Source organism: Gallus gallus, chromosome 2 (assembly GCF_016699485.2).
Source record: "Gallus gallus isolate bGalGal1 chromosome 2, bGalGal1.mat.broiler.GRCg7b, whole genome shotgun sequence".
In the NCBI taxonomy this organism is placed as follows: Eukaryota; Metazoa; Chordata; class Aves; order Galliformes; family Phasianidae; genus Gallus; species Gallus gallus.
The window spans coordinates 91189928-91214770 of NC_052533.1; the positions used below are offsets into that span (position 1 = coordinate 91189928).

The window sequence follows — 24843 nt, forward strand, 5'->3', positions numbered from 1 at the left end:
AAGAACTGGAAATGTGAGGAGCACAGCCCATACTTCCCATAAGGGCAACAAACCTGTTTGACTTCCTCTATCAAAGACTGATATATTGGGAAGGGTATAGGTATAAATTCCTCTGCATATGGCCAGGAGAGCTCCTGTATTCCTGTAAGGGACGGAACTGTGAAGTAAAGGAGACAGATAGCAAATTTCTCCTGAGAAATCCAGCCATTGCTTAAGAATAACAGATAACTTCTCTCTGCTGAAGATAAAAAAAAAAAAGGGTTGTTTTTTTTAATCTTCAATGTTCATCATATAGTGATGCATTCACATCACTGTTCTAACTGCGCATTCATGTTGTCATTAGAAGCCCATTCCTACCAACCAGTTATTTGACTTTCTCTTGCTGCTCCTGACAAATGAAGTACTGGAATGTCAACAGCTGGTAATAACTTGTTCATTGTAAACTTTCGTTGCTACAGAATCACAGAATTGTGGATTGAAAGGGACTTCTTGTCCCTTCCATGAGGGGAGAGGTCATCATACCCAATCTCTCTGCACAAGTAGAGCCAGCTAGAGGCCTTTGCCCAGGCCCACGGTCAGGTGGCTTTTAAAGATCTCCAAGCAAGATACTCCACAATTTTCCTGGGAAAACTGTGCCAGTGCTCTGTCATCTACACAGTAAATAAGTGCTTCCTGGCATTCGGTGGGAACTCTTGTGTTCCAGCTTGAGCTTATTGCCTCTTGTCCTGGCAGTAGGAACCACTGAAAAGATCTGGATTTTATCTTCTTTATAACTTCCTGTCATTTATAAGATTTTATAAGATTCCCTTTGAGTTTCTTCTAGATTGAACCAGCTTTCTGAGCCTTAACTCAGGTGAGTGATGCTCCAGCAACTTCATCCTTTTAGTGACTCTGGACAGTCTCCAGGAAGTCCATATCTCTCTTGTACTGGGAAGCCCACAGTGAGATACACCACTCCAGGTGTGGCCTCACCAATGCTGAGTAGATGACAAGAATCACCACTCATCACCTACCTACAATACTACTCTGAATGGAGCCCAAATACTGTTAGCTTTCTTTGCAGCAAGGGCATATTTCTGGCTCACGTCTGCGTGGTGTCCACCAGGACTCCCAGGTTTATTTCTGCAGAGCTGTTTTCCAGCTGGGTGGTCCCAGTGCATGCTGGTGCTTGGGGTCGTTCCTACACAGCTGCAGGACTTTTCACTTTTCCTTGCTGAACTTCAGGAGGTTCCTGTCCATCTCTCTAGCCTGCTGAGATCCTTCTGGATGGCAGCACAGTCCTGTGGTGTAGTGGCCACTCCTTCCAGTTTTGAGGTACCAGTAAGCTGGCAGAGGGTAAATTCTGTCTTAACCATCCAAGTAATGAAGATGCTGTACAGGATTGGACCCAGTACTGACCCTTGGGTTACACTGCTAGCCACTGGCCTCTGACTGGACTTTGTGCCACTGATCATCATCCTCTGAGCCAGGATATTTAAGTTACTTCTGATGTCACTGCCACCTTGTATCCAGATCTCTGAATACTGATAACCATCAAGACAGGAACAGCACACCACAGCAAAAAAGCTGCCTAGGTATTGTAACAGCAAGTAATACTCAACCTCTAATGGACATATCTGATGGCATTCTACCACGAGGCTCAAAGCTGATCAGTAGTAGAGCCTAAAGCAAAGTTAGCTATTCCAAGGATGAGAAGAAATTAGTTTTTCAACTGCAAGCACAGTCACCATGCACAGAGGGTCGAAAAAGCCAAATGCTGCATACCATAACCCTCAGTGCCCTCACGTGCTCCTTAGTGGCATTTGCCTACTTGGTGGAAGAGCACAGAGAGAAGTGGAAGGTTAAGAGAAGCATGAATTGACACAAAATTTTATCAGCATGAGTTCTGAATTTACTTACATTGTCCTCCCCCTTCCATTGTCTCTCTTATTTATCAGTTCTGTTACCAAAATAGCGTATTGTGCTAGAAGCAATAAATGGAACATCTACAGGAAAACGGGGAAACACCATGCTGCCGGTACAGAGGGGAAAAGTCCTCTTAACTGCCGTCCACCCTAATCACAGAATGACAGAATGGTTTGGATTGGAAGGGCTCTCAACCACCCCCCTCCTTCCCCCCCCAGTCCCATCCCGTGCCATGGGCAGGGCTGCCCCCCGCCAGCTCAGCTGCCCAGGGCCCCATTCAACCTGACCTTGAGCACCTCCAGGGATGGGGCACCACAGCTTCCCTGGGCAGCTGTGCCAGTGCCTCACCGCCCTCTGAGAAAAGAATTTCCTCCTAATATTGCATCTAAATTTCCCCTTTTAATTTAAAACCATTCCCAGTGATCCTATCGCTACTAGAATGTTAGGAAGAAAACACTGTTGTTCCTCTGATCCCTAGAAGTATGTAACACTGCCCCTACTCAGCCATTTCTTCAATTGCATTGGCAAGCCACTGATTGGATTCTTCAGCAAAACTAGGTCCTTCCCATTAAAAACAGCAATACTATTAGGAGTTTTGGATAACAGAGCACAGATGTATACTTTGCAGGAAGCATAGGTGAGAATTGAAAGTCAGTGGCAAGGAACCATGCAAGGAATGATGAGCCTTGGAGCAAGTTTGTGCTGGGTGGAAATGGTCAGCCTGAAAATCTGAGTTAGCATCGGCCACTACTCCCCATCATCTCTCTCCCCCACCCTCTAGGAATCCCAGTCAGCCAGGGAGCAACACAAGTGGTAAGAGACAGGCCTCAGGCATCCCTTCTCCATGCAGGGTGGCTCTTCATAAAGTTCATAAAACCTGTTACGTTAGCTCTAAACATGCCCATCAATAGCAGGGACGCTTCTATGTTTTCTAAGGGTTTTGTACACAATAATATATTAGCATTGTATTCAAGAGCATGAAATATTAATCGTGAAATATAGCAGGAAACAACCTATTTTTATTAAGATGTTTGTCCTAATTTCAATTTCCTGTTAGTAACTCTTCCATTATACAGTGCCTGACGTTTTCTGAGAGGTGCTTACTGTAAGACATGGGAACAGAAGGTTTTGAAGGTAGGAATGAGACAAAAAAAACGTTAATTATCCAACTCACTAAGTTTTAAAAACTTTAGCACCTTACAGGGATCATATCTGCACAAAGTAAACTTTTTCAAAGAGTATTTCTCCAGGACACCAGGTACAAACATCCTCATGCTGCAGAGAAATGCATATAACCTGAAGGCCTCCTGGCAGCTCCGTGGATGTCACTATTTACAACATGAAAACAAACACAGTGATACAGCCAACTGAGTGAAAAGATTCCTATTTTTTTCCTGCTAGTCAGTATGAATCAAGTTCACTGTAGCACAGAGAGCACTATGAAGGTCTTCTGCACTGTTTATACCCTGCTATGCAATGTATGAGAAGCACACAAATGGCACTGTTTTGTCTGAAATACAGACAAGTCACCGCATACTTTCTTTCAAAAATCCAAGCAGCTATGATGAAAACAAGTTTCCCAAGAAAACAGTACGTGTCAAAGATTCCTCTTTGGTTAATAACTGAGGTGACTAACAAAAACATCGCAGGTGTCTTGTTTACAGAAAGTGCCAGCTAATTTAGATAACTGAGTTCTGTTATTGCAGTTTTGATTTCAACTAGAAAAGCAGAATCACAGGTTTTTCAAAATAAGGTCATAAAGAACATTTAGCTTGACTTCACAGATACCTCAATTCATAGGAAGTTTGCCCAGTGACCCTTGCTTAAAGCATCACCCTGTTTGGTGCTAAAACGTTATTTTCTGAGATACACTGAAATCCAAAGGAAAGTAAAGGGGAATCCACCATAACCAGCGGCAAATCACATTACAGTTAATCACCCTCACAATTCAACATATTTCTTACACTATGGCATCCAGCTAATGGATGCTGCTGCATGTCTAACACTTGCTGCTCAACTGAAGAGCACTCTGCTATCTAAACTCCCGTTGGAAGTTCAGCTGAGCTACAGAGGCAGAATTCTTTCAATTTCACTATGGGAAATCACCAAACTTCTCCTAAATCTGCTTCAATTGTAAACATTACTTTAAGATTTGAATACCAGAATACATTTTGCACACATACTACATACAGAGATGTTAGAATTTCCCCTTTCTCAGGATTCTCAGCCAAGCCTGGATTCTGGCAGCTCCTCAGTACTCCTCAGCATGCCAGGAGCTCCAGTTCATTCAGTTACAGGGAGACCTTTCAGTTTCCTGCAGCATTGCTGCATTTGAAAACACCACCTTCCTAGCCTGTTTTTACTTCTTATTCACATTAAACTGCATGAAAACTGGCACTTAATAGAGCAATAGCATAATTCCATAATGTGATAGAAAGTATCATGATACAAGCAGGGTGGTAAAGTCTTCAGCAAATGAGAACAAGCCCAAGTACAGCAGCTGCAGAAATGAAGAAAAAGAGCTGCTTACCATCAGAAAGTCTCAGGTAGGCAGGGAGCTCTGGCAAGAGATACCCTCACCTCTACTGCCTACCCTTAAATGAGGTCTGGGAAGGGGTGGATCCTGGCTCCACCCCTTTTGGTCACTCAGCTGCATTGCATACACCTGAGCTCTCCTGGGTTGGCCCTGCCTTCCCACCAGGTGCTCAATCACTGTTTCAAGCTGTGACTTAGCATTTCCACTACAAACATAAAGGATGTAATGGACAACACCTTCCTGACAGGAGTGCTAGAGGTCAATACGCTATTGCCTAAGAAAAAGTAAAAGACAAAAAAATGTCATGGACAAAAATACATTTTGAAATATGTTAACATCACAATCATAACAGAACTGTAATTGTAATTATACATTAACACATATATGTAACATGGTACATTTTCATACGTTTCCTCACTCTTTTATTACTAGCTTTTTTCTCGCTTTTTCTCCTTTACAAGCAAAAATCTTGTCTGGTATTTTAAATGAAGAAGAAAGAATCAGATAAATAGACAGGCTGTGCAACGAACTTCAACTATCAAGTGACTCATGGCATCATTGCCACCATTAGCAGCATTCAGCTCCAGGCGAACTGGGGAGGTCAGCTACAATGTACCTAATGCAAGCTCAGTTCTGCCTATACCTGCTGGCAGACACCTCTTTATGCTGTCCACCTCTTGTGGACAGTGGCAAGGAGCTGCTGGTGACAGCAACATGTTGTACCAGTATAGCTGTTTCTGCAGCCAACATTTGTCTACAGCTGATGCTTTTCAACCATACCGAGCTAAGCTGATTGAAATACACATACATCATGCCACAAAATGCATGCTTCACAATCTGGTGTCCACTTGCATTGCTGTGCTTTACATGTCTTGCCATGCATTGCATGTATTTTCACTCAGAAAATATGAAGTAGCCCATAACAGAGAGCACACTACATTTACATGTTTAAATGAGATTTTATGACATGGCTGGATTCACAAAGAAAATAATAAAAATGTATTTGGGATTTACTCTGACAGTATTGTAGAAACACCCAGGGATAATAATTGTAACACGCTGCTTTTCTACATTTATAGCTTTGCATTTTTTTTCTATAATGATCTATTTGTTATGACATACAGTATGTGTGACAGATGTCCAGTGCTGGCTGCTAAAAAGTAGCAGAGCCCTGTAGGGAAGCAGCAAAACTTGTGCATCAGCACTGAAAATGATGGAAGATTGATAATTACTGCTTGTGCCACAGCTCCATTCAGCAGACTAGCATGTCCAAAATGTAACCTGGCCACAGATTTACCATTTTATTTACAATGAGCAAACATCCCAATTTCAAAGTATTGTTCATTACAAATAGAAGTGCTAAGAGTCAGTCACCGTAGCCAAAACACACTCTTTTACAGGCAAATTCAGGGCAATTCTGATTCTGAAGGGAAATAAGAAGTGAAGTGGTCTAGTCTAGCTTACCTGCTAGGAATCTGTAAGGCAGGTTACAACCCTACACTGTGAACAACCACCGTACAAAAACAGTGCTGGTGATGAGATCGATGCATGAATTTTCAGCCAGTGTATTTTTCCCAAGAAATAAATACTTATTTCGCAACACTTCACTATATAAAGAAAGGGGTTTTTTTTGCAAAAAAATAACCTTGCATTGCAAGGAAATAATGGCTTCCTGCCCTAAATGTTCCTATTATGTCTGCTTTCTTCAGGAAGAGATTAATAGGAATCATTCGGACAGAAAGCTAGAAGTTATGTCTACCACTAGAAGTGGGAGGAGGAGCAGGTGGAAGGGAAGCAGAGGCAGGGCATGTGCCTCAGCTCTTGACCCATGCTGTGGTCCCCCTGCAAGGGGCAGAGGTGCAGCTGAGAGCTAGGCTGCTCAGCTTCAGAGGGTCTGCCTGAGCAGTTCTTGAGAAAGAGCCACAAGGTCTCTTTCTACTGACTACGAGGAGGAGAGGAGAGGAGAGGAGAGGAGAGGAGAGGAGAGGAGAGGAGAGGAGAGGAGAGGAGAGGAGAGGAGAGGAATTACATTTTCAAAGCCACCTGCTGAAAACTCTCCCTAACATTTAACAGGACTCCAGGCTTCAGCCTCCCTGCATGCAGAGGCAGACGTGCCACAGCTGGGCTCAGGGGCCTCCTGGCAAGGCCTGCCTGCAGCGTGAGGGAAGCAGAGACCTGCTGCATGCAGCATGCTGCTGCACCGTGTCAGCCAAGGTTTAAGTGGCAGCAATAGCAGGTGGAGTTCATCTATTTCACAGTAATGGAGAATAATCACTCCATTGTTCATGGGCTTCCTCCCTCCCCCTTTCTCTTCTTGGTGGAGCAGATGGCATAAAATAGAAGTTGGTCTGAGAAATGGCATTTCTGCAGTGGCGTAAGGACAGAGACCGGGCTCTAAGCATCATAGGCCCTGATTTAGCAAGGTAGTTAGGCACTTGTGCAGCTTAAGCACAAGCAGCCCCAGTGACTTGAAAAGGATGACTCACAAGCTTAAATTTATGAATGTGATCAAATATCTTGCTGAAATGAGGCCATGGAAAGCATCCACTTTTTCAAAAAGCTAGAAGGAATTTAACTGAAGACACACTTTCCCTTTCAACATCATTTTTTTTCCCTATTGTACTTCCTTTAATGACCACATAAAGTTACTGAACAATTCTGTAGGGTCTGTTTGTATATCCTCGGGAACCTATAAAGTATTTTCTCAAATATAAAAGTGCAGATGGAGCCTAAGAAAGGGTGTGGAGTTTAAAGGCTGCAATGAGATGAATCTGGACTCCTAATATTGCTGGAGTCAGAAAGGATGGCAGCAGACCCTAAAGGCTGCCTGTCAATCTCAGATGCAGATGGCACTTCTTCCAAATGGCCTTTGTGTCAGTTCCTTCAGCCATTTTAGTGACAACACGACTCCCTGGAGGGCAAATCCTGTTGCTTTGCAGCCTGGATTCACATCCAGGGCACTGTGGTCTGTACAATCTCGGTTCAAAGTAGGTTTTTTAATGCTAATATATTGACTTTTCTTGCCCTGCATCCCAGCCTGAACCCCCCATGCAAAAAGAGATGGTCATTTTCTTCCTCATTTCAAATGTTCCAATTTATCTTTGGAATAAGCATTAATTGTCTGAAAGATTCACTTTTGTTATGCATGCCAAGAGTATATTAAAAAACCCTGACTATTAATAATGACACAAGTCATAGAGAGTGAGTAGAATGGTTTCAGAAGCTAGGTCTGTTCAATCAAAGTGCATACACATACAGCCACACATCAGGTTTCATGCCTCTGCCCAGAGCACACAAGTAACTCATAGAATGCTAGAATACAGTGACAAACATGACTGTTGAAAATAATTTAGGGATTAGTGAAACAACAGTTTAAGCTTCCAGTGTGATGCTGTGAGAACAAAGGTTCCATGTAATCTTTAGAAGTATAAACAAGAAAGTAGCAAGCAAATGTAAGGATGGAGTGTTCTTTCTGTGAAAAAGAAGAAACTAATTACAGCGTATCTACTTCCCATATTACTGCCTACAGTTTAGAAAGGACACAAAAAGCTACAAAATGGTTATAAATGGAAATATAAATTAAGGGAGGGAGGGGAAGGGGAAGGAACGCACCGAAACTGAAAAACTCTCTGCTTTACTTATTACATTTGAGCTTGGGGAATAAGTAATCGAATAAATGCGTGATTAAGGGATACTTTAACTCTGAGAAAATCTGTGGCAAAACCAAAAATAATAACTATGATTTATAGTTAAATGAGAAATAAAGCAGAATTTCTTCAGCAATTCCAGCAATCACCCCTTCAAGTAAGGGGAATGGCTTCTCCAACTTTTGATCTTTTCAAATCAAACCTGAGTATCTTTCTAAAAGACAAAATTTAGTCAAACACAGGAGGCCCAGTACAGAGCAAAGTGGAAAAAAACCACGCAGTTTGTTTCATGTAGAAGGTCAGACTGGCTGAGCTTAAGGCTTTCTCTGGCCTCAAAGTCTACAAGAAGTACAGTTTAAGTCTGAAAAATGTCATTGTGAGGTCAGACATTTATTGTTTCCATGATGTCATGGAAATTTGTTCAGTCTGCAAATTAAAATATATCCTTCCTGGCTGTCAATACTGCAAAACCATCTTGGGTTCTGAAAGTCAAATCTAGTTCTTTCACTGGAGATATGATTGATTAGCTGATCTGAGATCTGCCTTGAAAGTATATATCGGAGAAACATCACTCTCTTCACATTATGTCCTCATAATGCCACTGTCTGCACAAAAATAAGTAAATGCAGCATTTGGCTCTGTACTTTCAGCTTACTTCACAGCCATCATTCACCCAAGGAAAATCTGTTTTGAGAGTAGGAAGCAGCAAAACTTATTCTTTGTTCCTTTGAGAGTACATCTGCCTGTAAGGATGTCCTACAGATCAGTAAGAAATTGTAGTTTTCACATAGGTAGGTTTTCAAAGTACAGCAACACATCAAGTTCAATGTGCTGCACACTTTACCAAGGGATACTTCAATGGAATAGAGTTGAATGAAAGTGCTGAACCATGTATTTAAATTACCTAGTATACCTAGTGCACATACACAGAGCAAAATATATAAGGTTTTCTGGTACTGCTAAGTGTTTCTGGCACTTCTTCAGACTTCAAAGTCCCAGATAAGTTGTCTTGTAAAATTATTTGTTTCATATTGGACCACTCAATATAAATAAATCATTGTAAGAATAAATCATTACGGTTCTTTCAACTACACATAATTATGTCTGAATATTAGATATAGTATTTTAACTAGATGAGAAATCATGGCAAGACTAAGTCTATTGACTGAGAAGCATAGGAATTGCCTGAAGTGTATTGCTTCAAAAAGCTGATAGAAACCCAAGAAGAAAATAACTTAATCACCAAGGATAAGCCTTCTGATCATGTGCACAAAAGTTTGGTCCCAAAGAAAAAAAAAAGAACAACAACATACCATATTACATGACAATAACCTCCTTTTATTTAGTATAGACTGTGGTATTGACTTGCCTTTTTGACTACAGAGGGTTAACCTGAAAAAAGGGAAAGGTAAAATATGAAACTTGTTCTTTGGCTTCATCTTTCACATTCCCATATCGTGCTAGAGCAGAAACTAATGAACTTGCTCATCTTTGAAAGTCCTTTTGCATGCCTCTTCCTTCACCCTTAACTCTGATTCTTGTGGACCTTCCCTTATGTGTGTGCCAATTTTAGTGATATAATACGTGCACTTTTATTAGTTGTGTTCTGATGATTTCTACTGAGAGATACTTAAAGCTTATACAAGTCAAAAAACTATTTTATCACTTCTGAAGAAAACTAATAGGGCAGAGTCACTGAACGATAAGAGAGAGAGAGACCACTGAATTTATTTAATAATCCATGTCCATTTCACAAAAATGGCCTGTGTAATCCTTTTAAAAATAATAACCTGTTCATTTCAGACCTTGCACAATGCTTCCCTTTGTCCCTTGTAAGTCTCTCAAATGTCTTATTTTAAAGGAATATATAGTACTCCCGGAAGACATTTTCCCATTTCTATTCTCTTCAACTCCTGTGAGCCCTTGTTCTGTGTGATAAGGCAATCTCCTTCGGGATCTGAGCTGTGTAGTTTCGCACCACGAGTGACAAGGACTCGACTTGAATAACTGCTGTGCGCAGGTTGTAATTATGTCAGCTGGAGTGTTGAACAAGGGGACTGATTAATGTGAGCCCCAGCCCAGGCACAGTCCCTATCAAAACCTTCGTGCAGACCAGCAGTGGGGATGGGTTAAAGCAGAAAGACAAAACATGCTGTATCGTCCATGATAGATGAATTGCTCCAACAGTCTTCAGGCAGATGTTCCAGGACAGTATAATATACAATTACTCTGCCTTATCACCTTCCCAGGGACAATAAAGCTTCCTCCTTCTATAGCTCATGTGAGTGAAGGCAAAATTAGTTTTACTTTTACAACACTGACTCACTTATCATGTTGCCTTGATTGTGCTTTTACAGCTAAAGAAAACATATATTCCACTCTTAAACAAAAAAAAAAAAAAAGAAAAAAGAAAAAAAAAAAAGGAAAAGAATCCCACTGTCCTCACCTTTCATATAAAACCAAAAGATTCCTTTGAATCTGTTTTGCACCACAATCACAACAACTAACTTCAGAACAGCTAGACATATTCATAGGCTTAATGTCACATACACGTATACAGAAGAACATTACGCAATCAAGTTAGAATGCAGAAACAGTAAAAAAAAAACCCACAAAACAACCATAGGTTCTGTACAAAAGATGCTGCCTATGTGAATAACATCCCTTTAGTGACTGTTTTAACTAAGCACGCATTCTAAAAATACCACAGTACTCTTGTAAAACAATTCTTTGAGACGTCATTAATCCACATACCTCTTCAGAGGCCACAGGAGTTTACTGTGAAACTATTATTAATAATCCCAGTATTTTCCAAAAAGTAAGCACAAATTAAGTAAATAGTAGAAATGTATGAAGAAAACTATATGCATAATTATTTCTTTTTTGTTACTAAAGGGATGCATACAGGTTCGTGTTGGTTTTTTTTTTTTTTTTATTCTTGAGGGGATGGAAATAGACTGTATATATCAGGGCTACTTCCACTGGTTTGAAGAACAGCAGCTTACTATCGTGAAGTGAATAGTAAGAGAAGAATAGAGCTCATAATATCCTGGTATCATTTCTCTCTAAATACTGCATGGTTATAGATCAGAAAGCTGTGCTTTAAAGAAAACAGTCTAAATATTTTAGCTTGCGTTCTAAGATCCATTGCTTTCAGTGCTACCCTTTCTCCTGCTATCTAATAACGACATGATATTAAACAAAACAAAACAACAACAACAAATACTGCAGTCAGAAATGCATTCAGATAAATATATTCACATATTTTAAGGTCAGGTTTAATAACAACACCAGACTAAAACAGCCAAGGCTGATCCTGACAGTGCTTAAGACTGCATATGCTAAAAAATTTGAAAAATCTATTTATATACATTTAGTTCTCATGAAAGGTATTGGGTTACTAGTCCTAGCAATGAGAGATTAGATTTTCTAAGGAGACCATGGGAATTAGGCACTGAAACTGCACTTCAACTGAATGCAGGCTTCCAGCTGTTCAAGCTTCTTTGAGGTTTTAGCCATTAAAGACTATCAGTGTCTTGGCAACAGTAGGGTACATAAGGGTACAGTCTTTCTTATACTCATGCGGTGAAATGCAATTCTATATTTATGATGAGAAGACTGGCTCCATGAAAGCTGGTATGTTCCCACTGCACAGCACACTGACTTGAGAAGATACCATTACAGAACAATGTTATGCCACTCATTGCATGGAATAACAACAGAAAAATCAGAAACGCTACAGTCTGAATGCTGAAAAGGATATGACAATCAGAAAACAGGCAAAAGAAAAGGCAGAACATCTGTAATATAGGGTAGAAATAAGCTTTTGCTGCCCCATCTCTGGATGCATTCAAGGCTGGGCTGGATGTGCCTCTAGGCAGCCTGGTCTAGTGGTTGGTGACTCTGTCCACGTCATAGGGGTTGAAACTAGATGATCTTTGACGTCCTTTTCAACCCAGGCTAGTCTATGATTCTATGATTTTGTTTGATTCAGGTATGCTGTTGGGCATGGCAGTACTAGAAGACAACCAAGTCTGTTTACCAAATACAGCTAGTGGAAATAGGAAAGACATAATGTAGGTCTCAAGATTTGCTTAAACTAGGTGCCTACTTTTTTTAAGTGTAGGTAACCTATATGAAGCATCAGGAGCTCCTATCTGCTCAGGAAAAGGAAGCACTGGTGTACCTCCTTAGTTTTGGGCTGCCCTTATCTTCATGAGGGCTGCTGAATCCAATTTTCCTGAGTCCCTGAAAAGCGTATTAGCTGGCATGAAATATCCTGCGCATACTCTTTCTTCCTGAATCTCTGCCAATGGACAGCAAGGAACAGCTAGAAGCCTAAAGAACTTCTAGTTCCTCTTTTCAACATTACTCTTCTGTTTTCATTTATGATCCCTATATAAATTTCCTACAAAATCCAAACAGCTGGCTCCCAAACCTTTGTTCTGTGTCCTCTAATCTAGAAATCCTACATACTAATTAGAATCAAGCTTTGGATGGCACTGTTGCTATTAATTAAATGAATCTTGGCTTGTCTAATTTTCAGGCCATTAACATATACCCAAAAATACAAGAATAGGCTTGCTTCCCTAAAGGGTGTACTAAAAATGTTGAGGCAGAGACACCACCTCCCCAGGACTAACTCTTCTGTGCATGTCTCAGTCATTTCACTTAGCTGTACAAGAACTTGCAATCTCAGTAGACAGGGAACACAAAAACAGAAATTCTGAAAGGGGTAGCTGCTCTGGAGTTTAGATTTTTATATGTTACGATTTAGGGGATCAGGATCCCACCTGTGAAGTGGAAACTAGGAGTACTGGAGTTCTTGATCCCACAGTCTACTTGCTTAGCTTACCATTTATATCTTTCAGGGTACAAAACCTTGTGAAAAGTGTTGGCAACTCCCTGGCTTTCCATTTCTGTCTTAAGAAGCATGTACTTCGTGACAGGTGGAGAATCATGGCTTCACAGAGGTGATGTGATTAATATCAGTGGGGCCAGGACTTCAATCTGCCTTTACTTTTGTTTTACAGCATCAGCCCCATAACGGCAGACGCTATCCAGCCCTTCTTTCGGGGAGGGCTGACTCCTGGTTAAGCAATGGAACAGAGATGCTTAGATGGAGAGAAGCTGAGCCATCATCCTTCCTGTTACAGCACCTCTGCCATACTACTGGTGAACTGAAGCTAATAATGAGCACTTGAGAGCAGAAAAAGAACACAAAGATTCTTCTGTAGCATGTTGTAACATGGTCTGAGAAAAAAAAAAAAGAGATTCAAATATAAAAAAAAAGCAAGCCAAGAACAGATGAGGCTGGACAAGAACTCAGCTAGAATAAACAAATACTATATTTACCTTTCAAAATATATCCAGAGCGTTAATAGAGCTATCATCACCCGATGCTGTAAACATGCCTTATCCCTTGCACCACCACAGGCAACACATGGCTGTTCCCTGCCGCACTCACTGGCTGCACATAAGGGACACGATTGCCTGATTTGATGTTGCTGTGTTTTTTTTTCAAACAGAATGGATAGCAGCCACCTGCTTTGCTGTAGCAAGGGCTTGGATTTAGGGCTTCCCTCTCCGGTCTGACACAGATTTGAACAAATCTAGTACAGAATCCTTTATCTTCACAACCTTTCTTCTACTTGAAAGCATTTTTACTGCTTCTCAAAACGACTAGATTTTAGCATACAAATATCAATCAACTAAATACTGTATAAGATGACTGTGCTATAATTTATTAGTGCTGATCAAAATCTTAAAGGCTGGGTAATTAAAATTCAAATTAAAATGTGACGAAAGTCACATTTTGTCACCTAAAGGGAAAGGCTGAATTCCAAATAGGCACAGAACCTCTGGACCCTCTGAGAGATGAGAATTTGTGGATGCTCATTATCACTAAAAACATGTGAAAACACTTAGTATTTGGTCAAACTTTTCTTCTCTAGACCTATGTGTTAAGTCACAGCTCATCAGCAAGTGACCTGAAAAAACAGGATGGGAAATGTCTGTAATGGGAAGATTCTTTCTACTCGCCAACTGAAAAAGAAATGTCAATGCTCTCCATCTCAGGGCTATAAATCCCTTCCAAATAATTTCTTTTATAAGGAAAAATACAGCTAGCTGAGTGTATTCTCTTTATCCTTAAAAATGTCCATTAGGTTTCAACATGTTTTTTAAAATGACCTGTCCTGACAACTTGAAGCAGTTAATTTTGAGCTCAAACACATTGATGGATGAGCACTGCAACAACTGAAGCATGGTTTCCTATGTATTCTTGCTCTGTTAACTAAATCTCCCAATGCAGCAACAGCAGCTCCCCAACACATCCTTCAAGAAACTCCCATTAGGCCAACAAAACAGCTGTGCTAGATGGCGAGGCTGCAACACACTGCCTGGTTGTAAGAGAGGAGAAGGCATGAATGCTGCATTTTGCCCGTCTGTTCCTCAGTGTCTTTTTTCTCTCCTTTCCTCATCCACCTCTTTCAAGAAAGGTGGAAGAATTTAAATTATCTCAGCAACTGCTACGGTGTGTCAATTTTGACTGAAACTGGTCAACAGCTTTAGAAGTTATTAAGGAATATGACAGAAGATGGATGGATGGTCTGGTGCAAGGCTCAGAATAAGTTAGGGACACCAAGCTAAAAATGAATCCTCTTTAACTGATTTATAAAAACTGCCTTTTTGACCTAAAGTCACACCTTCTTCTTGAAAAGAAAACAAATCACTAATGGCTTGTTTATATTTTAGAATACCTAAAGCAGATATTTCCAACATTTACTAATGGAAATGTCTCTCTGTATCTTACCAAGGGCTTGTAATAAAAAGATTTAGGAAATACTACATTTTTCTAATGAAAAAAAATCATTAGAACTGAAGAATTCATTTTGATGTTCTCTCAGTAACTTCAGGAACTTCAAAATGATTTGAATGTGTTGTTTGTCCTGTAGATGACACGGGCAAAATTTCAAACCGAAATATTTTGAGGAAGCTCAGGATGAGAAGATGTCCCAGACTGGATTTCTAGCAGAATAAACGGTGCTCCTCAACTATGGAGTTGTTAGAGAGAATCCATAATTAGCTTGAACAGGGACTGAAGGAGTGTGTACCTATATGATAAATATAGAAGTATAAATAGGATATTTTAATTGTAGCCATAGTATCACAATAAATTAGGAGGACAAAGCTTAGCTGGTTTATGATGTCAGTCAAACCACTTGATCTATTTCTGAGATTATAACACAAAGAGATTTACAGTATTATGAACTACAGAGTTTCCAGTTCTGTATGTCTGTTTGTAATGATATCAACACCAGTAATATAAATAGACAGCAATGCTGAAGAACATCAGAAGAAGTACTACTTTAAAGTACTATTTAAAAACACACAGCTACACGTACGGAGCTGTATTCTAGGCATCATGGTGAACTGGGCAGTTTGCCTAAGCAGAAAGAAAAGCAAACCAGAACCAGACTGTAAGTCAGCCGGCCTGTGGCATGAAGCAACCTACCAGCATATAGCTGAGAGCAGAGGGGAGATCCTGCCAGTTTTTGAGAGTCAAAAGTCATTTTCCAACGTCCTCTTTACTTCAGGAAGAGGAAGCAATTTGCTCTTGGGCTCTGAACAGCAGAACCTATTTCCCATTCAGTTCACTTCCCACTCCCCTCCTCTTTCAGTTCGTTTGCAGAAGGAGGTGGGGAAATACACAGGAATGCCTGTGTGAGTGGTAGAAGGGAGAGCAGTGCTGCACAAACTTGTTTCTCCATGCACACTGTGAGCCTTGCAGTACCTAATCTGCATGGAAACCTCACCTTTCCTCTGAGGATGCAAAATGAAAAGCAACAGCTTTAGCCTACGGCATCTAAGAACACAGGACAATCTTTTCCGTATATGTTTTGGATTCTGGGTTTTGTTTTCCCTTGATTATTTTTCCCTATTAAAAGAGTTCATTCTAAAAGAAACTAAAGAATTAAAATTCAGGTACAGATAATATTATTTGTGAGATGGAAGAAAAAAAAAATGGAACAAGTAAACCTAAATGACCCAAATAACCTAAGTAACCTAAATAACCAGGCACGCGCTCTGCCTGGGAGCCTCAGTGCTGTCCTACTCCACTGTCACCCCTGGAAAGCACTCGCTAGTTCTGCTAGTTGCCCTTCCTTCATCTTCTGTGCAACAATTCTTACTTTAGCATTTTTATCAGCTTTTAGAGTGCAAATACCAAATGTATTTCCCTCACCCTTGCACTAACCTACACCCTTCTTAGGACTATTTCTGAACAGAATTTGTTTTCTACTACTTCCTAACATTTTAACTTGTTTTGTATGTGACATATGATGGGATGGAAGAGGCAGAGGGGATGCTGCTACAAAGACAGAGTTAGTATATAGGCTTTTTATATAGTAAAAGCCATATTGCCTTGAAAAGAAATAATACATAACACAACAGACTTCTCTGTTGGTTTCAGCTCTGATGCTTCCAAAGCTACCAAAACATTTTTCAAAGATTGATAACTACCCCTGAGTTAGTGAGCAATAATAGTAATTTCTTGACCACCCCATAAGATAGCTGTGACCTCCTTATAATGACTGGAATGGGGATTAAGGAATGGAAAAAGGAGAACTTTTTTTTAGCTTTGCTAAAATTCTATCTTTGCAGGCATGAGTGAAGAAAACATGTATAGCCACTCTCCTTCTTAAAACTACTTTTTACCTAAAAGAGTCGTATTATTAATCTATGATCCCCATGATTAGTTTTAGATCAAATTATTCCAACAAGTGAAAATCTATGTGTAGACATAAAAGAAGAACTGCACGTTTTTATCAGGACCACTACAAGAATAGGAAATCACAAGTCTATGTTGCTGAAAGCTACAGTAAGACCATAGCCTTGCCATTCATCTTAACACCCGAATTTGATTTACTATCAAAATACAACCTAGCAAACATTATCTGACTTTGAAATATATGCAGGTTTTCCAGATTTATAAACATTAACTATTTATTAAATATAAACACCGGTATATTTATGTATATTTATTTTAACATACTTATGTTCCTTAAGAAGAAAGAGAGAAGACCGTGATGATTACATGGAATAGGGAACAAGATGTGTGAGGACAGAGAGAAGATAAAATGCAGTGGCAGAAGATATTAGATTAACCTGTCCACTGCGTGAAGTGCTCTTATTCATATTTCCAAGACACCAAATACTTCAGGTTTTGGGTTAAGGTTGTTGGGCTTCGATCCAAAAAAGGATGCATCAATTCAGCAAGGGAGAGACCGCATGAAAAGAGTTTGGAGCCAAAGACCAAAGTGAGCATCAGTGGGAGACGGTAACTACTAAAAGAAATCCTGAAAATGTTTCTGTAGAGCTTAAGTCTTCATCTGCTATAGCTAAGGTGAATAAGAAAAGTTTCCTTGAGTAACAAACATCATAAAGGGAATAATACCCTTTGTATCCCTAGGATTCTTTTCAGACTTTTTCTTTTATAGCCTTCAGTGCTACAGTATATTTTATTCCAGATTAATAGAAATGCTATCAAATATTCTATCTGAATGCTTACTAAAAACTAAGTGCAGAACAATACTCGTAGGAGTTTGCATCTGGGCACTATGCCCATGCACTGACAGAAGTTCTCTCTAAACTTTCATCTTCATTTGTTTATAAGGCTGCTAGCACAGTGCACTGGATAGCCTCAACTCCTGCTCTGGATCACAAAGGAAGCTAAAATGCTTCCTGGAGGCCCAGTATGCTGTTACATACATGCAGTATTGTCTTAGCAGTTTCTTTTTAGTATAAAGTATAAGCACATTTTTGCCCAATTCTGCCTTTGTGGAATACAAAGAAGCGTTCCTTCATAGTGAAGTGGTGGCTGCCGCTCAGCATCCTCATCAACCTAATGCTCCATACAGCTGTATAACCTCCTTATTTCCTGCGCGCGCATATAAAATTTCACTGGAAAACAGTGCATATTAATGTTAACATTTGAATGATAAATACACTGTTTCATCATTTTATGTAGAAGTTTTGCTGTGAATAAGTGCATACCGTTACCTCAGCATTTAAAGTGGTCCCTAGTTATCCTTGATATAACCAGGGAATAGCGTGCAGCTGATGCAGTGATATCAAGACAACTAAAGGTTATTAAATTCACCAAAATAAACGGTGAAAAAAAACACTTACTTTGCACATTCTTATGACTTAGGTACAAATCCTGGTGAGTATTATAAAGCGGTCTTTACATCTTATGAACATATACTGTAAGTCAGAGGGAAATAGGAACTCCCAGGGGATGCTGTCCAAAAAAGAAAAGTGGCCCCTGTGGAGCCGCTCCCCTAAGTCATGCTGCCGCCGCTGCTCAGAGTACGCAATGAATCCTTCTGCACTTGGAATTTCAGATGCCATAATCCCTTGCAGAACGTTGTCTAATTATTTTATTATGCATAATAAATGTAAAATATTTATTTTAGTTTACATAATTATATTAAAAATGTATGCTATTTATTCTCAGCCTTGTAAGGCATCCTTCACAAGTCATATACTTTACAGAATGCTGCATTTATGGAATTCATGCTGTTTTGCTGGCCTGGCTGTTTGATTTATAAAGATTCTAAACCCTCTTATCTCTGGCTGTGGAACATCACCGTTCCCCTGGATGTTGTCCTCCATTCCTTCCTTCCCCTCACCACCGCGGGTACTCCAAAATTAATGCAAAATTAAACCATGCAGTAGAGTCCCAGAGAAACAAGAGACATTTACTTTAATTACAGCACAGGGACGGTGTAGAGTATGTTAACATTATACCTGTCCCACAGTCTCATGGTTGAAAGTAACAGTACTGTTCCCGTTACATGAAATTCATGATTGTCCTGAATGCTGAACAAATTTCAATTAAAGGTTGAGGCTGAATTCCTCAACAACATAATCCAAATCCATTTTGTACTTAAAGACCTCCCTCACTCACACCTTGAACATCAGCTATTATTTGCCTAAGAAGCTCTGATACTTACATGGAAAATGAGTATATACGTAGATAGAATTATATTTCAAGCCTAATGTATAACTAAAATGAGACTCTTCATTCCTGATGAATTCTTTGCTGTAGACACAGACAGAAAACTTGTTTAATTTTTGAAAATGCTGTATATCAGCATCTTTCATTGACATGATCATCATGTCAGTGGCGAGTTGAGTACTTCTGAAATCAGGTTAAAGTCAGGTCCCTAAATATATCACAGGTTTTAAAATTAAAAGTCTGGACATATAATATACAACCAACGGCTTCAGAAATTAGTTGAAGTTCAGTGGCATTATTCAGTTTCATGAGGCCATATGACTTCACTTCTTATTGTTTCCATCACAAAATGCAAACAGCTTTCTTGACAGCACTACTCTAGGACCATGCAATCTAAAAAGTTTAGCCACATGACACATCTTTTGTAAATGACTCAGAAATATAAAATAGGCATTGCACATATAACGGTGGTGTAGGGCCCTATGAGACCAATTCCGTATTATAAAATTGCAGAGAACTTTAATTAGTAGTGAATGAATATTTTTGCGTGATGAAGCACACTGTCAAAGAATGGAGAAACACACCGATTTGAAAAAGTAAAAGCAAGGTATAAATGTGCTTCTCTTTATTTTTTTAAGTCTAAATAGGATGAAGCTGATTTTAAAACATAAATGTGAAAAAAAAAACCCAAAAGTTAAAACTTTTAACAATCAAAATTTCATTATGTACATTTTTCTCCCTTTAAAAGGAACTGTATTTTAAAAAATAGCCTGAAAATATAATTTCTAATTAGAATCATTAGTAGAAGTGACATACTGCTGTAGAGAGAAGCAAAAGTTCTTTTCTTAGCGGTATAGTAAAGATTTAGGCAAAAATAAATACTAACCACTTTGAGTACGAAAATAGAGGTGAAAGAAATCAGTTGTGCAGGAACATTTACTTACACTCATAAACACGGGATATAAAAGCAACTCAATGAAACAAAATGACCAACATTTCCCATTTCCTTTTTAGGAATATGTGTGTTATTGAGAGTACGAAATCTGTGCAATAGAAACCTTGGATTAATTTATTATTCACTTGGGAAAACCACATCCATTCACGTCTTTTCCTGGTTAAGAGCAGACTTTCCCATGCTGCAAGTTACGTAGGGAACAAATTCCCTTTTCTGTTCCATGCAGCCAGAATCTTTTTCCCCAAAGTATATTACAGCCTATCTCACTTTAGTTTTTACAGCTAAGAAAAAAGTTATAGGAGCCTGTATAGTCACATATGACTCAGATTTTCATAACGGTTCCTAAATTCTTCCTTTTACTAGTTTGCCTTCCTGTACTTCAAGCTAAGGTAAGCTAGATTTTCCCTCACCTAACTCACTAACTCACATTAGTTCACAGTTTCTACCCGAAGAATAAAAAAGCCTGAAATCAGCATCCTCTATAAACCTGAGCACTGACGAGCTGGTCAAGAATAATTACAGTATCTTGTATACAGAGACTGTTTAATCAAGAGTACCAAACTACTTCATGGCATACAGAGCTCACTCCACTTCCCAGTGAAAGGAGACACTGTGACAGTGCCAACAAGACTCTGCCCCAGATCCACACACAAAATAAGGAATATTCCTCTCACTGAAACTACAAAGCTCATTAAAGAGTCTGCAGTTCCCAAGCAGCGCTAAACAGCAACATCGGAAATAGCCTGGATGAACTCTCTTCATGCGGGCTGAGCTGAAGTCACCAAAGTGAGAGCTCAGTCTCCAGACACAGGGGTGAATTTTATCACTAGGTCAGCAGAATTTAAAATCTTGATTTCATGTTTCTGTAGGTGACATTCACAAGAGTAAGTACAATCTGCTGAATTGGCGTGAAGGACACTATTTACAGGGTTACTAATACCTCTTTGGGAAAATAGATAGTACTGTCTGAGTTGACAAGGAGGCAAATTGACAAGGAGGCAACATGTAAGCTCCTTAGAAATACAGTAAAACAGAAACAAGAGAAAAAATGAAAGAGGTGGATAGAGCACATAAAACATACTTGCCAACAAGGCTGGCTAATATCCCAGGACTGTGGAAACTGGCAGGCACAAGCAGGACTGCTGGGCTAATAAATACAGCAGCCCCTCACTGGCTTCTTGCAGCTACACAGTGCCTCACCACCTCTGTGAGTATGCAGCAGCAGCAGAACAGCTCTCACTGCTGCATCCCTGCCAGATGTTTTTCAGCTGAGCTCAGAATGAGTTTCCTGCAGAATCAAAGCTGCATCAGCTGGTATCTGTAGAGACCAGCCTCCAAAGAGTCAGAATTGGCCTATGAGGAATGGGAACTAGCATCTTATTATCATGAAACATTTATTTTTCAATAATATAGAGGCAGGGGGTCTTACAGATTTCTTGTTAATACTAATAAAATGGGTGAGTTATGTTTGCTTCTTCTCTGATAACATCCAATATAATAGAACACAAAATCCTGTCATTTCTTGAAATTTCTATGCCATGCAGAAAAGTGTACATCTGAGGAAAAAAAAAATTCTTGCCTTTCACTAAATAGAACTTTAAAGTTATTTTGCCATAATGAGCAAGGGAATTGCATCCACTCAGTATGGGAGTGTAAGAAACTTCAAACTGCGAGCTTCAATTCAAACTCATGATGTCCCCATACTGCAGTGTCCCCAAGTCAGAAGCTCACACCCAGCATAACCCACCTCTACCTCATTCTGTAATAAGGCTATTGCTCCCAACCAGGATGGCTCATAAAAGTGGATGACTACAAGATCAGGCCTTCTCAAACATGCAGCCTAAAAGAGACCGCACTCCTTTTTCCTTCATTGCTGCAGATCATGCCATGCTGTTGCTTACAAGCTCTTGCTTCCTTCAACACAGGTCTTTTAACATAACCACTCTGACAAACACAAAAACATCTACCCTTCTTACTGAAGGGACTTACTGAAGCCAAGAGAAACACTCTATTTTTGGAAGAAATGGAAAAGGGTGTGGGGTGATACCTTAAGGAAAAAGCACATAAATGGAAGTCATCCACCCAGGTTATCAAACACAGTTCTTTACAGTTCTAGGCAGTAACTTAATGGGAGCTCAATAAGATGAGTTTGTAATACATTCACATAATATGCACAAACCAACAAAAAATTTTGTAGAGAAACAGTGTGATTGCTGCAGAAGCTTTCTGTACAGAAGCTTTCTTTAAAGTGGCTCATAAATACTTTGAAACCACATATTACAAGAGTGGTTAGCCTTTGTTAAATAATCTTGTTTTAGGAAAGTACATTAAAACTTACACTAAAAGAATATTGCAGTTGTATGCTCAGCATTAAAAGAAAATAAAAAATGCTCGGTGGTATAATCAGATGTTTAACTTTCTCCTCTTGCGTGTATGCATCACAGCACATGCATCTAATTGCACAGTCATATGCCACTTATCAAATATAATACCAACTTTTTAAAAAAGTATTTGAACATCAATTCTCGTAAACTGCTTATGAATGGCTTCTATGTATTATAATACACCTACACTACCCACCTCACTGCAAGGTATTAAAGACTGTAGGAGAAGAACGTTCAAGAAAACTAAATAATTACTTATGAAGCAAGATGAGATCATTATAAACTAGTCTATCACAAACAAAAGAGGAAAGACACATGGGATGAGCACAGCAAATATCCTTAACTGTTCATTCATGTGATTTTTGATAACCATATCTACTGTCCTAACAGAGTGGGGTTTGTGTAACAAAGGAGACTTTGCCATGCAACCACCCTACAGCCAGTCTCATCCAATCAGCCTGGCTGGCAGAGAGAAGGAAAACTGAATCCAAAGAAGTACTGCAGTACTTTTACTAGCTCCAGTTGCTTCTAATTGTAAAAGTCTGATGAGTATTGAGGTTGCTAAGCTTTTTAGGGGACTTTTCCTGTCTTGCTGAAATGGTTGCAACTCAACCGAAAAAATTTCAAAACTGCAACTGATTTGAAAAGGCAATGCAGATAAGTGGTCTCACCGTGGAGAATTCTAACAGGCACTAGAGCAGCTGTGAAACAAACACTCAACACTGCAGTGTTACCACTAAAAGGTTTCCCATCATTTGTTTTTCTTTATAAAGTAATACTTAAATACTGAAGACTAAGTTTTTAAATTTAGCTCCTAATTTAATATGCAATTACCGTCGCCCTGATGGTGTTTTAATGGCAATATATTTTTATTGGTGACTTCAAATGAACCTCGTCTGATCACCTTAACCCTTCTCTCATCATGCTTTAGTTAATGACTCATTACCTGTAGTCACACCAGGGACATCTGTAAGGCTTTTCTCCAGTATGGACACGCTTGTGTCGTGTCAGATGTGACTGTGTTGTAGAAGCAAAGTTGCACTCATCACACTTGAATGGTTTCTCTCCTAGAAAGTGACAAGAGAAGATCTGTATTATCAGCTTTTATCAACAAAAAAGGCAAACAAATCTAAATTTTTCGGAAACCCCTTGGGACAGATTTTAGTTCACATCACGACAGCAAATACAAAATACATTTCCAAACAGAATGTATTAATGACAAAATACTGCTTTCTCTATATCATATACATCGGTAGCTGGCTGACTTCCCATGTGATGTGACAGCAGCAAAAAGAGGAGAAAGAACTGCACCGGAACAGGGTAAACATGTTACACAGGCCTTGTGCCATAAAGACATCTTTGCCTAGGACAGGCCTTTCTCTCATCCTGCATCTTCTGTTGAAGATGGGTCATTTACAGCCCAGAAAGAAATGGTTTTGGAGACAGAAGGTGAGAAATCAGTCCACAGCTCATATTCAGTTCTCAGAAATGAACATATCTTAGAAGAAACATTTGTGGGTGCTTTTTAATCTCTGCTCCTGCATTTTCCATACACAAACCAGAACTGAAAACACGAACCAGAACTCGGTGCTTCATCCTACTCTTGACTCTATTCTTCTGCCCTTTCTGCTTTTTTGAACAGTGGGCCAACTTCAGCAGGATTAGAAATTAATGAAACAAAAACAAACAAAACCTAGACTAAAAAAATACTCTTTTAGGAATACTAAAATTTAATCTCTGCTGAATGTGCACCAGCACTGGAAATTTCTAGAGGACTACTAATTAAAGGAAGATAATTCTAGCTTCTAAGTTACTTTAAGAGTATTTTTCCATTCCAGCTAAGGGGTGGAGCGCTCTGAGAACACTAAGATAAAATGTCAACGACAGATACGCATACAGTGAAGCCCAGCTCAGACACCTGCATCACATTTTTCCAACTAGTTGCTCCAGATATGTTCTGTGTGGCTTACAGGCACATATAATTACCACTTCGAGAGAAAACGGGTTTCTTTTTGTGTGCAGAAGACAGCTCCTAACACAGGCAATCTTGATCGTATTGTGGAAGCCTTCTGAAGTATTTATATCTTAAAGGTTACATAAGGAATCAACAACCCCCATTAAGAAGCCTAATTAGAACAGCTAGGGATAGACACCTACCTTGCAGACTGTTCAGTGGTTTAGAATAGGTAGTTCCAAAGCTGAACCCCGCATCCCTAAACAGGTACAACTTGGAGTTTTCAGAGTGACAGCAGGAAATGAGCCACCAGCAGTCACATCACAAGCAAAAGGCTACCCCTAAATGGCTATGCCTCCAAGCTAGATTTTTCAAGCCTGGTTAAAGCATGAAACAATCAAGACTTTCCAGGAAACTTTGCCAGAATTCCAAGAAGGCA

At 39.6% G+C, this 24843-nt stretch overlaps 1 protein-coding gene across 6 annotated transcripts in view; it reads right to left on the minus strand.

Moving 5' to 3' along the window:
* The window catches only part of ZNF407 (zinc finger protein 407), a 338606-nt gene that overhangs the window by 100496 nt on the left and 213267 nt on the right, over positions 1–24843 (minus strand). For all 6 annotated transcript variants that reach the window (XM_015282425.4, XM_046933043.1, XM_040695661.2 and 3 more), the window contains one exon: positions 23397–23517. In XM_015282425.4, the coding sequence (XP_015137911.2) occupies positions 23397–23517 (121 nt within the window). The remainder of the gene's footprint in view (positions 1–23396; positions 23518–24843) is intronic.